Source organism: Onychomys torridus, unplaced genomic scaffold, assembly GCF_903995425.1.
Source record: "Onychomys torridus unplaced genomic scaffold, mOncTor1.1, whole genome shotgun sequence".
In the NCBI taxonomy this organism is placed as follows: Eukaryota; Metazoa; Chordata; class Mammalia; order Rodentia; family Cricetidae; genus Onychomys; species Onychomys torridus.
The window spans coordinates 1-14879 of NW_023412783.1; the positions used below are offsets into that span (position 1 = coordinate 1).

At 40.1% G+C, this 14879-nt stretch overlaps 1 protein-coding gene across 1 annotated transcript; it reads right to left on the reverse strand.

Moving 5' to 3' along the window:
* Nucleotides 1-10276: 10276 nt before the first annotated feature.
* On the reverse strand, nucleotides 10277-12968 carry LOC118575873 (melanoma antigen preferentially expressed in tumors-like). Its single transcript, XM_036176243.1, is given in 3 exon segments — nucleotides 10277-10790; nucleotides 11661-12242; nucleotides 12679-12968. Coding segments are annotated over 3 exon segments (1386 nt in total).
* Nucleotides 12969-14879: the final 1911 nt, after the last annotated feature.

Below are 14879 nucleotides of genomic sequence, written 5' to 3' on the forward strand. Positions count from 1 at the left end.
CCAAGAGAGTGCAAAATGGTCCTGCCTCAAGCCTTGAAAGTCCATCTTCTAAGGAGAGGCTGCTCTCTGGGAAAGGCTAGGAAGAAAGTTTCATTCAGCTCTGTCAGTGTGACATAAGCTTTGTGAGGAAATTCATTAACTGTTATCTCAGGATACCATCCTCACAGAGCTCACTTGAGGCATCTAAAAAACTTCCTATTTTCCATGTACAGGGTGTGATGTTGATGGATCTTTAAATGTTAGGACATGGGGGCTGGAGAGATGGCCCAGTGGTTAAAATCATTTGATGCTTGTGCAGAAGACAAAGCTTTGGTTCTCAGCAACTTTGCCAGGCAGCTCACAACTTCCTGTAACACTAGTTCCAGGGGATCTGATACCCTTTGTGGATGCTGTGGTCACCTGCATGCACTTGGTGCACATACATACTTCCTGCACTCACACATGGACACAAATGAAAATAATTCTTTTTAAATGTGAACATAGAGCATTAGATATAGCATTAGCTTAGTGAGGATTGGGTTAACTGAGATATTGTAAAAAAATCATTTCTTATTGCCTTTCCAATGAGAAACAGACATGAACACTAATGAAGTAATGTCTTCGGATGTCTTGAACTCAACATTTTGGAAACAAGCCTACATTCTTGGGTCCATGATAGCTGATAGAGGCTCCTTGTCATCATGCCTTTGAGGAACCTAAGTAGAGGTCCCCTTGAAGTAATCCAATTAGAGGTCCCCAAATGGAACATGGATGAGTCTATGAGTCTATGAGTCAGTTTGGTGTATTCTGCAACAGATCACACTTGAGATGCAAAACACCAAGTTTGCCTAATGGCTGTTCCCAGACTGCATAGGGTGCTGATAGCATCTTTCCTGGACCAATCAACCCATCCCACATTCACAGGCACAGGGCTTCTTTGGTGTATCAGAATGCAGCCAACACCACATCAGGATCTCTGCAACCTGCTAACTACCTGAATCATAGAAATATTACTAACCTTTATTTCACATTTTCCTTGTATGTTCCCCTAAAATAAACTTAAGCTTTGGGTATACCAGGTTCCCTCATTCTTGGGTGGGTCATTGTCTTACAGATATGGTTTGATATCATTGGTCTGAGAAAATCAAAATGCCCTTTTCCCCATCCGGAAGACAGGTGTGTCTTCAGTCTCACCTCTTAGCCCAGATGACCCACATTGGTGCAGAATTTTGACACCTAGTGAGGCTCTGAATCTAAGAGGGAAGCAGGAGGTAAATGGAAGTTGCATTTTGTTAGTTTATTGTGAGCCTGATGCTATTCAAAAATTAAAGTTTACTTGAACATTCTCCTTAAGATCCTCTAAGATACTGAAGAGGAGCAAAGCTTCTTTGTTTTTATTTTGAGACAGGATTTCTCTGTGTAGCTCTGGCTGTTCCAGAACTCACTCTGTAGACCAGGCTGGCCTCAAAATCAGAGATCCCCCTGCCTCTGTTTCCCCAGTGCTAGAATTAAAGGCATGCACCACCACCACTCAGTGCAAAATTCTAACTTATTTTATAAAGACAAGGTCACTATGATAAAGAACCAGACAAACATTATAGGAATAGAGAGTGATTATAGCTTATGTATACTAATAAAAATCTCCTCAAAATAGTAGAGAAAATTTAGCTGTATATTAAAAGAATCTCATACCTCATCCACATAAATTTCATTTCACAAATGTAAGTTACACATTGGGTTTGGATATGACTTCTTGGTTATACCAAATCATAAGCTGCACCCCATATGTGGTAGTATACTTAGTGCTTCACATAACAATGCTTAGAGAGAAAAACGTAAAACAGATGGGAGAAAACATTTGTAAATCATATATCTAACAGTGTTAATCTCCAGAATGTGCAAGCCATTGTATTCAGAGGCTTGAGCATGGAGAGGGACTTCAGGTGTTCAGGTTGTAATCAGACACCCCTCATTGGGGAGATTGTAAACAGAAGAGTGGTGGGGGATGGGATGGTGTGTGACACCAGCTGAACCTGCCATCTCCCTTGTGATCCTAGTTGGCTCAGACCAGCAACCCTGGGTATTCCAACATGAAGGACTCTGTTACACATCTCTCTAAGACACACAAATGGCCAATAAAAGTGAAAAGATACACAGTGTCACTCATCATTAGAGAATGAATGTCCAAACTGCCTCATATCACAATTCTACTACCATAAAAAAATAAATAAAAATCAAGAACCCCCAACATGCATATAGAACTTACAAAGTTGAGCTTGAGCAAGTCAGAGCACAGGTGCGGGTTACCAGAGCTAAGAGTGAAGGAAACGGGGTGCTATTGATTAAAGGATAGAAGTAATTCAGTTATTATGTGAATGTGGTTCTGTAGACCTAATATATAGTACAGGGATTGTGACAGTACTTAACAGTAATGCATATTATACTTGAAATAATACTTGCTGAGAGACTAGATCTGTATTCCTGTCATAAAAGTAGGTCACTATATGATTTGATGGATGTGGTCATTAGCTCTGTTGAGGTAATCATTTCACTATATATACACACATAAAATCAATTCTATCATCTAAATCTACACATTTCTGCTTACCATTTATAGATCAATAAAACTGACGAGTAAAAAAGTGATTAAATATGAATTATCATCAGTCTACACATTGGGAGTGGCAGGTCTACTAATTCCTAGCCAAGATTCAGAAGAACAGATAAAAGTGACTGTAATGAAATGTGTGTTAGTCCCTTTTCACTCAGTCCCTGTGCTCACAGCACCACTGTGAGGCTGATTTTCTACCCCTTTCCATGTTATGGATGAAAACTTGAGAGATGGAGACAATAAGGATTGTAGTCATGACGCCAGAGTCAGCACAGGAAAGACCTTGAATTTGTATCCAGTACACTGTTCTGGACTCTGGGAAAACGGGGAAAATGTGTTGTTGAGTGACAGAAGGGGTTGACAAAAAATACATATTAACAGTAACTATCAATACGTTGGTGAATTTGTACAAGGCTAGAGAAAATAAGATGATTGTGACCTTTGCGAGAGAACACCCATTGCAATTTGGGGACAGAAGTCCTAGTGGAGTGGAGTGAGGAGTCCCTGTGAAGTTCAGAATCTTAACAGAGAGTGGAGAAATCTATTTATTGTCTTTTGTCTGAGAGACAGGGTGGGGAAAGAGACAGAGACAGAGAGAGCAAGAGCGTGCATGAGAGCAGATACATGAAGTCTGGACATGCAGAGGACAGAGGGGTGGGGGGCAGAAGAAAACAGAAAACAAAAAACAAAAACAGAGAGTCAAAAGCCGCCACTGCTGCCACCACCACCGCCGCCACCCCCCCCACTCTGTAATTTCCCCCAGAGATAGGGAAACTGGTGTAGGCACAAAATATGGGAAGCACCCCTCAGCTTGGCATTTGACTGGAGCAGTGATATTAAGAATTTTGGGGGGACACCTCACTGGCTCTCCTGGAGCTCTCTACATAAACTAGGGGAGCCTTGAACTCACATAGATCTGACTGCTTCTCTCTCCTGTGTGTTAGGATTAAATATGTGAGCCACCAAGCACTGCAGAAGGTTATTTCAAAAATAACCTCTACTGAATTCTTGGCTAGGCAGCTCTAGATGGTCAGGTTTCTACCTGCACATTCCTCTTTGGGAACCTAGGGCAAGTGTCAAGGGACTACTTTGTTTTTAGTGTTTTTCTTCCTGAATCTGCAGCTCTCCATGTTTTGCTGGACCAAATGGCAAGTGAGTCCCAGGATCCACCTGTCTCTGTCAGTGCTGGGGATCCAGGCACACACTGACATGAGAGAAGAATTGGAGGGTAGGGAATGGGAGATATATTGGCTCCAACTACATTATATCCATGCATGAATACTAAATAAAATATCAAAATGGCTACAGCAAAGTGAGCAATCAGAAAATGTGGAGGTATCAAAGACAAAAACCACAGCACACTGAAATCCACGATCTGATTTGCCATTGTCGGTCATTGTAGAAGTAGTCAAAACATGCTTCCATAAAGTGGTGTGTAAGTTCTCCTGAGCTGAGCTGAGATCTGCGTTCATGGAGAGAAGAGCTGGAGAAGGCCTTGCAGATTATCTACTTCAAGACGACCTACCATGCCAATGTAACACAGAGGGCCTTCCTTGTATCCTTGGCTCAGGGTGAATGGAATTCTCTGCTTTTTGGAATACAGGGCCGCTTCAGATTTCAGTTGGGCAAAGTTATATTGTTTTTATTTGATCTTGAGTGCTGGGTTCTCTTGTAGGGGCTGATTTAAAAGGGTGATATCATATAAGCTTTGCCAAACAGGGAAATTTTCAAAACTTCTGAAGGTCAACTAATGAATCTTTGAACAATGAAAGTATATTCTATATTCTAGTGTGAAAGACTCAATTGCAATAACATGAAAATTCTCCACAAATATTCACATTTTACATGGTTATATTAAAATTATTATTATTGTTTTTTCTTGACAATCTAATTTTTAAAATTTTGTGTAATTATGTGTATATGTGTGTATTTGTGTGTATTTGAACATGTAAGTGAAATTGCATACAACTTCATGAACAGGGTGTCAGATTACCTATTGCTGGAGTTACAGGCATTTGTGAGCTAACCTACATTGGTGCTGGGAACCAAATCCATAAACTCTGTGGAGAGCAGCAAGTGCTCTTAACCACTGAGCCATCTCTCCAGCCCCTTTGGACAATTCAATTTTAGAGACCATTTGGAAAACAAATGAGTTACCAGAAACTACTGAAGGACAGAAGAATGATGCCAGTGTGTGGATGCACAGGAAACAATGGGTATTGAAACAGAGAGCTGGGTGAAAGACATAATCCCAAGCCTCAGGAACTGTGCATGTTAGTAAATTGCAAAAACTCTGGGTTTGGTGTCCCGGGTTTCAGCACCAAAATGTTAGTAAATTGATGGCTGAACCTGCAAGGAGACAGTTCAGCCCTGGAGGATGAAGAATTCCGGACACCTCCAGCTGCTCAGAACAACTCTGCCCTGAAAGTGGACGGGACACCTGGAGCTCTGTAGCACAGCTGTGATGGCTGAAACTGCAAGGAGACAGTTCAGCCCTGGAGGGAGATTTTTCTGACTTCTCAGGAAAGTCAGGCCTGGAACAGCTTCAGCAGGGAAGGGTATCCTGACTCTTTGGGAAAGTCAAGGTACACCTGGTGTGGTGGGGGATGGTCTCCTCACGGGATATAGCAATCCTGCTCCTCTCCTGAAGAGTCTCTACAGCTGAGCCTTTGCTCAGCCCCCACTTAAGGGGGCTTCCTAGCAGAGCTCTGCTTCTCCGGCATAAGATGTTGCTTCTTTTGCTACACTCTGAGAAAGGGGAAAACCCTGCAGAAATGTAGCAATCTCCTCCAGCTCTGGAGAAAAGTGTTACTTATAAAGTTCCCTCTGTCCACTGTGGGACGTCTCAGCAAATGTCTTAGCAAATATCTTCCGTTCAGTTAGTGTTCGTTCTCTCTCTCTCTCTCTCTCTCTCTCTCTCTCTCTCTTCTCTTCTCTTCTCTTCTCTTCTCTTCTCTTCTCTTCTCTTCTCTTCTCTTCTCTTCTCTTCTCTTCTCTTCTCTTCTCTTCTCTTCTCTCTCTCTCTCTCTCTCTCTCTCCCCCTTGTTTTGTCCACTGGGGGACATCTCAGCAAGAATCTTCTCTATGCCAGTGAATAAAGATCTTCACACCCAAAAACCTCTTTTGAGGAAGAGGTTTATTTGGAAAAGAGGAGTCCAGTGTGAAGAGAACAGCCTTTCTCTCTGACTAGGCAGGGCGGTTTTTACAGGAAGTCTAGGGGGGTGTAGTCAACCCCAGTCCCAGGGTTCTACTATCCTACTCTGTGATTGGTTGGTTTCACAAGTCATTTGGACAGGGGCAGAGATGGCTCTGATCTAGTTAAACTATGATTCTCTCACTAGCTTTATCTGAACCATCCTTCCCTAAGTCTGGGCTCCAAGGTTATGGTAGGTTTCTTTAGCCAGCCCCTTTTCCCTAGAGTGAACATGCTGAAAGGGGAATCACAGGTCACTGTGATGCACTGCTTAATATTACTGGAAATGTCAAATGTAAAATACCTAGATAAAATCAGAGATTTTTACACAGGACATATTTGATGATAAGGGGCAGCTCTGCAATGGGAAAGGGCCAATGCAGTGGGACCCTGCTCTCTGATCCTGAGCTTTCTGGGCCTCTCAGCTTGAGGCAGGAGTTTTGAGATGTGATGGAGACTGGAAGGAATAGTTCTGAGGCGATAAGCAACTGAGCTTTTGAGATCATAGAGTCCAGGCTCCCTGCACAGGGCAGGGCACTCCTCAGGTCTCTCTTCTGCATCAGCTATGTCCAGCTTTAGGCCTGGAAAACAGTAGTGATTTCAGAGTTCAGATCACCACCATGTGCAGGAACATGAGGGAAATCCATCTAGGACAAGTGAAACATGGAGATACACCTGCAACTGTAGGAGAGGCAGAGTCCGACCTTAAAGTCTAGTTGTGACATCAAGTCTTACCCAGATGTGCAGGCACCAGAAGTTCACTTGAAAGTACAGCGGCACCTGTGAGACTCACCTGGAAGTGTTGGTGAACCAGAAATACATATCTAGACACATACACATCACATCAACTTCTGCTTAGTTCACCAAGATGGATCACCATTTGTCTCTAGGTTACCTAAACCAAACTGACAAATACAGCTAATGCTACCATCTTTTATTACATTTTCAAAGCCCACACCATTCTAACATTTCTCACTATTCTAGTTCAGAATGTGAGTTTGGGACTTGTCTGCATTTTAAGTTTTTCCATTTTTATGTGTATGAGTGTTTTGCCTGCATGGATGATTGTGTACCACGTGTGCACAGTGTGAAAAGGGGCTAGAAGAGTGTGTCAGGTCCTCTGGAACTGTAGTTACAGAGGGTTATGCCCACAGTGTGGGTGCTGGGAATCGAACCCTAGGTCCTCTGTGACAGCAGCCAGTGCTCTTAACCACTGACCCATCTCTCCAGCACCCTTTCTCTATTTTTAATGGCCCTTGAAAAATTCGTTATTCACAGTCTTTACCTCAGTGGGGTCTAACTAATTGTAGATATTGAAATGTCCACTTTGAGCCTCCTGGTGGAATATTTCAAGTTCAGTGTTTTCAAGTGCTAATTCTGGAAATTAAGGCTGAAGGGAGAAAAAATCCTCTGCTGTAGGTTTACAAAACATGGTTTATGGGCTGGAGAGAAGGTAAGAGCACTGGCTGTTCTTCCTGAGGTCCCGAGTTCAATTCCCAGCAACCACATGGTGGCTCACAACTATCTAGAATGAGATCTGGTGCCCTCTTCTGGTCTGCAGAGGGAAGTGCAGACAGAACATTGTATGCACAATGAATAAAATAAATCTTAAAAAACATGATTTATAACATATTAAATGTAAGCTGATTATGTTAATCTATTACACATAATTTGGAAGCAGATAAATCTATACTGTCTTACAAAAGAATGCATTTTGAACTTCTTAAACACCTGTTAAAAGGAGCCAGGGAGACAGCACAGCCAATAAAGGCAGCTTCTACCCTACCTGACAGCCTGAGTTGAATCCCTTGTACCTGCCGGGCAGAAAGGCAGAACCAACTCCTGCAGGCTGTCATATGAACTCCACATGTGTACCTTTCTTTTGCATATTAAATGTGACAAAATATTAAAATGCTTTGAATAGAACAAATATAGTTATATATATGTAAACACCCACTCACCCACCCACCCACACACACACCCCACCCCCACCCCCACACATCACTCCACAAAATAGTGGATTTCATTGTGGAATTTTTATACTTATTTTTAATTTTACAGGAAATCACAGTTAAGAAACTTGAATTTTTAAAGAGATCTTGGACTGTTAATGTACTGAAAAAATTAAAGGCTGTGGTATTTTTAAGGTCATACTCTTTTATATTGTGATATTCACATGAGCTATTGGGGATAAACAAGGAAAGATCATAGTTCAACCATTAGGTTTGTATGTCAAGTTGACAGGGTCAAATGCACTGGTTAATTTCTTGTCAACTCAACACAAATTAGGTCATGGAGGAAGAGGGAACCATAGATGAAGGACTTTCTCCCTCAGACTGACCTGTAGGCAAGACTCTGGGGCATTTTCTTGATTAATGGTTGATGAGGTAGGGCCAAATCACAGTGGACAGTACCTCCTGGACAACTGGTCCTGGGTTGTATAAAACAGGCAGCTCAGCAAGTCACAGAAAGCCACTAAGAACCTTTTCTGCCTCTGCTCCTGTTCAAGTTCCTGGCCCGACTTCCCCAATGATGGACTGAGATTGGGACATGTAAGTCAAACAAACCTTCTCCTCCCTCAGCTGCTTTTGGACAGTTTTTACCACAGCCATGTAGAAGCAACACAGTACACTCCCTTAGGTTAGTTTTCAAATCTATTGAAAACAAAGTATCCAGAACTCTTTCTTGCACTAGGAATTTCCAAGAATATCATTCACATTGTCAGTATGACAATAATGAGTTCCAAATTCTCTCTTCATTGTAGGGTCTAGTTTTCACCTCAGGTGCAGTGTCTCTGACAGAAACAAGGCACCTGAGGAAGGATGGAGGAAAGAGCAAATATGCCAATATTGATCCAGTTGCATCTTCCCAGTATTCTGCCACTGTAACACACTGGTCAGTACTGTACTTCTGACAGCACCAGATCCCAGCTTACTCAGAGAATATATAGTAAGAGCCATAAGGAAAAAACAAAAAAGAAAGTTCAAAGAAACAGGTAAAACTAATTTTCGTATTTTATTTAATACAAAGTGTCAAAAACTCCACAATTTTTTAACTTGGAAACAATGTAGGTAAATTGCTCATTACACTGGCATATTAGTAGGTCGTTGAAATTTTGTGCATTATATGAAGAATCAAGCATTATGGAAAATATTAACATATTTGAAATGTAGAACAAAAGAAATATGACACATTAATTTCAGGATATTTTAACATGTTTTTTCTTAGGAAATTGGAAATACAACGTTACTACCAAAAAAATTAATAAAAACAAATGTTAACTGTCTTGCCAGATTTCTTATTATAATAATGCCTGTGAAATAGAATTTGGTATATTTACCAGTATCACTACTAAAAACAAAATTCAATTACTGTTATCTGTGGTCAGACTAAAACTGTGTATGACCTCACTTAAAAAAGAAAACAGTATAAATTTCTAAGCCATTGCTTTTACTAATATATTTCAGTACAAAAACATTATATGTAAATGATTACTTACAGTCTACTCCTTTTGCTAGGTTCAGATCTGAGCACAGTTGGGCTGGTGTGGTAAGCAACAGGACAACTGAGGCATTTGCTTCACACTGTGTAAATGATTAACTATAGAATTTACATACGTCATTTCTAAGTAAGTCTAGGATATACAAACTGAATTTATAATTGTTATGTTCTGGAATATAAAATAAGTTGGACTTAGTACTCACACATGGCTAATATGTATCATATCAAATGGGGCACAGCTAATGGAAGAAGAATCAAAATATATATAGGGAATGATTTATACAGCTAAGGAAATGACAGGATTAACAGAATTGGGAGTAAGAGAACTAAAGGGAGCAGGAGGAATATTATGGCAAGGACCCTAAATCCCACCTAAAAAATCATCTGACAAAGGCTGGATAGCCAGCTGAAGACTTCTTGAGAAGTAGTGGAAACTTCAGAGCAGGCCTACATCAAGGAAGCAGGAAAGTATATTTATGTTCTTGAAGGTTCTATTGAAACCTCAGAGCCTCTGCTATCTTTCTTTCCTGGCCTCACTATTAAATCATGACGGATTCCCAAAAGCAACCAAAACCAGCCTAAAGTAACTTAGGGGATGAAAACATTGTCTTCAAGAACCACCGCCCCTTGTACAAATATAGGCAGGAAATGCTGTCATTGTTCTGATTTGTGGGTTGTACCAACAAGCAAACCAAACAGTGTGAGCAGAGATGAGCAAACTAGGATTTGATCATCCTGTATTACAGGCAATGCACATCACTGTGGTCAGTAAAATGAAACATATCAATAGTAGACAAGTGATACACAAGAACTCTTGAAGTCCTCTATCTTTTCTAAATTATTCTGTGTAGGAATCAGTTACATGCCTATATTCACTAAGTGTAATTTCCTACAATGTAAAGAACCTTATATATTGTGTGTGGGTGTCCAGGAAATAACATTTAGTACTTAAGTAGTACATAACAGGTTGAAACTGTGTTGGACTGTGAAATTTATTCTAAGTAAGTGATCCAGGTCATGTCAGCCCTCTCTGCAAACTCTAGCATCACCTTCAGTTGTAGTTGTACAAGAGCAAGCTTCCTTCGGTCTATACTGCCCTGAAAAGGCCATACTGCATAGCAATGTACAGGGATGGGATAAATCACGTATTTTAGATTCTTCAAGGGTGTTAAATTATTCATCATAGTCACAAGCATAGGCATTGTGATGGGGTTAGAAGCAAAGCACAGGACATGGAGATGAGTACAACAAATCAGGGCAGGGATAAGGACAGAGATTGCAGTATCATTTATAAGGCAATGATTTATCTCTAGATGTGGAAGAGTACCAGAGAGATTTACCAGAAGAGTTTGAAAAGGCTCAAAATCATCCCAATACATTGGGTTGTTTCTAAGATTCAACAGTTGTAGGCTGGTGGCCTGAGGGCTCTGGGCCATAAATCTGAAGTCTCTGTACGAAAGATCACAGAATGGCAGATACAAGAAATGCAGTCCAGGTGGCAGGACTCTGTAGGGAAAAAAAAAAAAAAACAAACTTGTGAGGAATGAAGATTTAATGAGGAAAACTATACCTTTATATCTAGAATAAATTACTTTTAACATGCATTATAATTGGGAATTAATGTGTGCTTTAGTTCACTTAATAGTTTTGTGACTCTGAGAATTTTTTTAGACAGCATCTTACTGTGTAGTCCTGGCTGTGCTGGAACACACTATGTAGAATATACTGGCCTTGAACTCACAGAATCTGCCTGTCTTTGCCTCCTGAGTACTGAAATTAAAATCCCATGCCACCACATCTGGCTGAAAGTTTCATTTTCAACACTGAGATACAAATTCTTTTAATCTTCAGAATGTGTACAGTGTATTATAATAGATGATTTTAAGAAATATTAAGAGAAAACCTGACAGCATTTGGTACTTACAACATTATCCATTGTACATTTCAGTTCACCTTTTTAGTGGGGAGGGATCAGAAAGAGCAGGCAACTAAAAATTCCCTTTGTTCAGTTCTTAAATACCAACCTCTATTTTTAGCGCCTAAGCCTTGGAGATCACATATCAGTAAAGTGATCTGACATTGTGAACTATGGGCATCTATGATTAGGTGCATCAACGCTATAGCAAAACGTCTTCCCCCATCTCAATCCCTCTTCCTCTTCATACCTAGAAGGCTAGTGTTTTCACCTTTAATTTCTGCACTTGTCTGTACATTGCTGGCTGCTTAATTTTTGTAATTCTTTCTCCACTTTCAAATTCCCAGAAGCGACAAAGTGGGAAACAAAAGCTTTTCAGAAGTTTAGGAATACCCAAGAATGTTTTCTTTGCTGTCTCAACAGGCTCTCAGGAAACCCAGGGCCCTACCCCAAACTCTTACCTCAGCACTCTGTCCAGATGCCCTGTGAGACAGAATGAAGACAAGCTGACTTCCTTAAGGTTGTTCATACGTCGCAAGTGACCGAGGAAATTTCTAAAGACTTTCCCACTCAGAGATCTAAAAGTGACTTTAGACAGACTGAGGCTGTCTAGGTGGTCCATCTGAGGCAGGACATTGGTGATATCACTCAGCAAAGCCATATTAATTGACAACTGACCCACACAGTTGAGATCAAGTAATTTCAGGGTGCATTTGCTGTTACACAGTTTATCAACTTGCAAATCTCAACAGCATATGTGCAAAGACCCTGAACTCTCCCTAATTTTACTTGTAAACAAAACCAATAATTCCTTTTCCACTAAGGAGCCATGTAGGGAAAGGTCCACTAGTAACTCTACAGGCCTGGGGAACTGTATCATGGACTCTGAATTTACAAAATGATGCTGCCCTTCTATTTTCAGGATAGAGCTGTCAGAATAAGCACAAGAATGAGAACACAAAGGATCCTTGATGCTGACATCATGGCATGTGGTCCTACAGTTGTTGTCTTGTCTTAAATCTAGGATCCTCAGTTTAGGTCTCCTGTAGGATAAGAGGAGATAGAATAGCTGAGAAAAAGCCAATGACAATGAAACTGAGTAGAATCAATGATGACATCTAGGAACTAATTCTTTTATCCACAGCTGACAGACACTACTTGTACTATCAACAAATCTTTCCCATGAAAATTCAACCTCCTTCCCCTCCTCCAATCCTTTATACACCTTAAATCCCCTGCAGTCTTAAAGCTCCTGTCTTTCTCTTATGTAACACCTGTTTTGTAAACCCATCAATAGAACCCTCAGTAAGAATTTTCAAAATGAACATTGAATACAATCAGTCTTTAATGTGTTACCAAGTTTGCAGGCAACAGCCTCACACATAAATCTTCAGCATTTACTTGTTACTCCTTCTGGGAGAGTAGCAGGCCGTGGTATGACCTCCTCTGTCTTTCCATGTTTTTATTATACAGTCTTACAGAGAAGCAGAGTCCTTTGAAGGACGCACTGGAAGATTCTCAATCATGACTTTCAGGAGTTCATGTTGAGGCTCCTGTACAGTTAATGACCCAATATGGAGACAGTGAAAGTGCCACACTTTCACCATCTCACTCAATATATTCTTATGCCCACCCTCAAAGGCAGCAATGAACAGGGGAACAAAAAAGACTCTTGGCATATCCTGCAGAGCTTGGATTGCTACAGACTCATTTCTCAGCAGACTCTGTATAGCGAGATCCAAAACAGTCTTTGGGTTCTTTGCATCCATTTTTGTGAACCTGAATCAGAAGGAGAAATATTTAGAAGTTCTGGGAAAACACACAGTCTCTTCTTTGCAACCAGCGCCAGAAAAGTAGAAATTTAAAAAAATAAATGAACCAGAGAGCCAACACTAGATACATCTACTATAGACAGAGATTAGAAATTGACTTGTGCCTGTATAAAGGTGTGTGTGTGTGTGTGTGTGTGTGTGTGTGTGTGTGTGTGTGTGTGTATTACTATTACCCCTACCATGTATATGGTACAACACCATTAGAAATGCGTAGTAAGTCAGGAGGTGGTGGCATATGCTTTTAATCCCAACACTAGGGAAGCAGAGGCAGATGGATTTCTGTGAGTTCAAGGCCAGGCTGTTCTACATCGCAAGTTCCAGGATAGGCTCCAAAGCTACACAAAGCACTTCTGACTCCAAAAGAAAAAAAAATAAATGGGTAGTAAGTAAGCAGAAAACAATTTTGGTCACTTAGCTACATGACTTCAGTATTTTCCCTCAATAGTCTATAAGCCATGATGAAGAAAAAGATTAATCTACAAAAAAGTGGTATAACAGAAATTATTAAAACATCAAATTAATTGTGATTAAAGAGAAAAAGAATGACATTCTAGCCCTTGATTTGTCTCACTCCTATTACTGTATTTGTGACAGATAAAGTAGCACAAGACAGACACGAAGGAAGATGGTTAAGAAAACTTAAAGTTGACCTTAAGCTTATTCAGAAAATCTAGTCATGATTTAAGATGAAAAAGAAAACATAAAATCAAAAGACTGTGGTACAGTTTAGGACAAAGACATCAAAACTCTTCCATTCAAAGCTGTATATTGTCTCACATGTGGAAAGTAAAAAATAGTCAATCTGATAATGGAGTACTGACATTTGGGGTGTGGGATCAGTGTCAGGGTTGGGGTGGCAAAGCACAGTTGGACACAATTCATGTAAGCTAGAGGTTGGTATGGACACATCACAATGAGTCTCATCAGGATGTATTATGAATATGTGTTATAAACAATGAATCACAAAGGGGTATCAAATAAGTGATATGGACATTAGTTTAAAACTGCAATCTTAAAAGACACAGATTGTGGGAAGAATATATTGATGTGGTTAGGAGAAACATTCAAGAACATTTGTTAATGGTGGGAAAAGAATCAAAATGAGGGGGGGTTAAGAATCTTGTAACACATGGAAGAGTCAGAAAGCTCCTATGCTTTTCTTCCACTTCAGAAACAACAACAAACCCTCTGAAAGACCTACACAACACTGATAAACAGAGAACAGCATGATTAAATTAGACAGCTTCTAAAACAATATGAATTAGCCAAATAAAGAAAAATTCCAGGCAAAAAAACATTAAAACCATATGAAAACAAAATTAATGTTACTCATCACCTACCTAATACGGTACTTTGCTACAGCATCTCACACACATTACGGCATTGTCCTTGGATAAATGACTTGATGACTAAGATACAATTCTCATACTTAAGAACAAAGGAGTGGTGCATTTTCTTAAGGCTTCCAGGATTTCAATCTCAGGAACACATCCTTCATGCAGTCCTAAAAACATGTCCCACATTCCTAAAATGATGGTCTTCTGTTATAGATCAAGGTGTAGGAGAGTTTAAGTACATTCTATCTGTCAAGGACTTTCTTTTGTGTGAAGAAAAATCAGTCTTGAAATAAAGGGACTGGACAGTCTCATGATATAAAGCAGCTGATTTCACACATTGTTACAAATGTTAGTAAAATGTATTTAAGAGTTTGCAGTTTGAGCTCTATTACAAGGTCACCATGTTCCATTCCTAGGAATATCTGTGAATATTCCAGTACTTTGTTTCAAAATTCAGTTGTGGATGTGCCTGATATGATTGAATAAGGACTCTAGATTTCATTACAAGGGT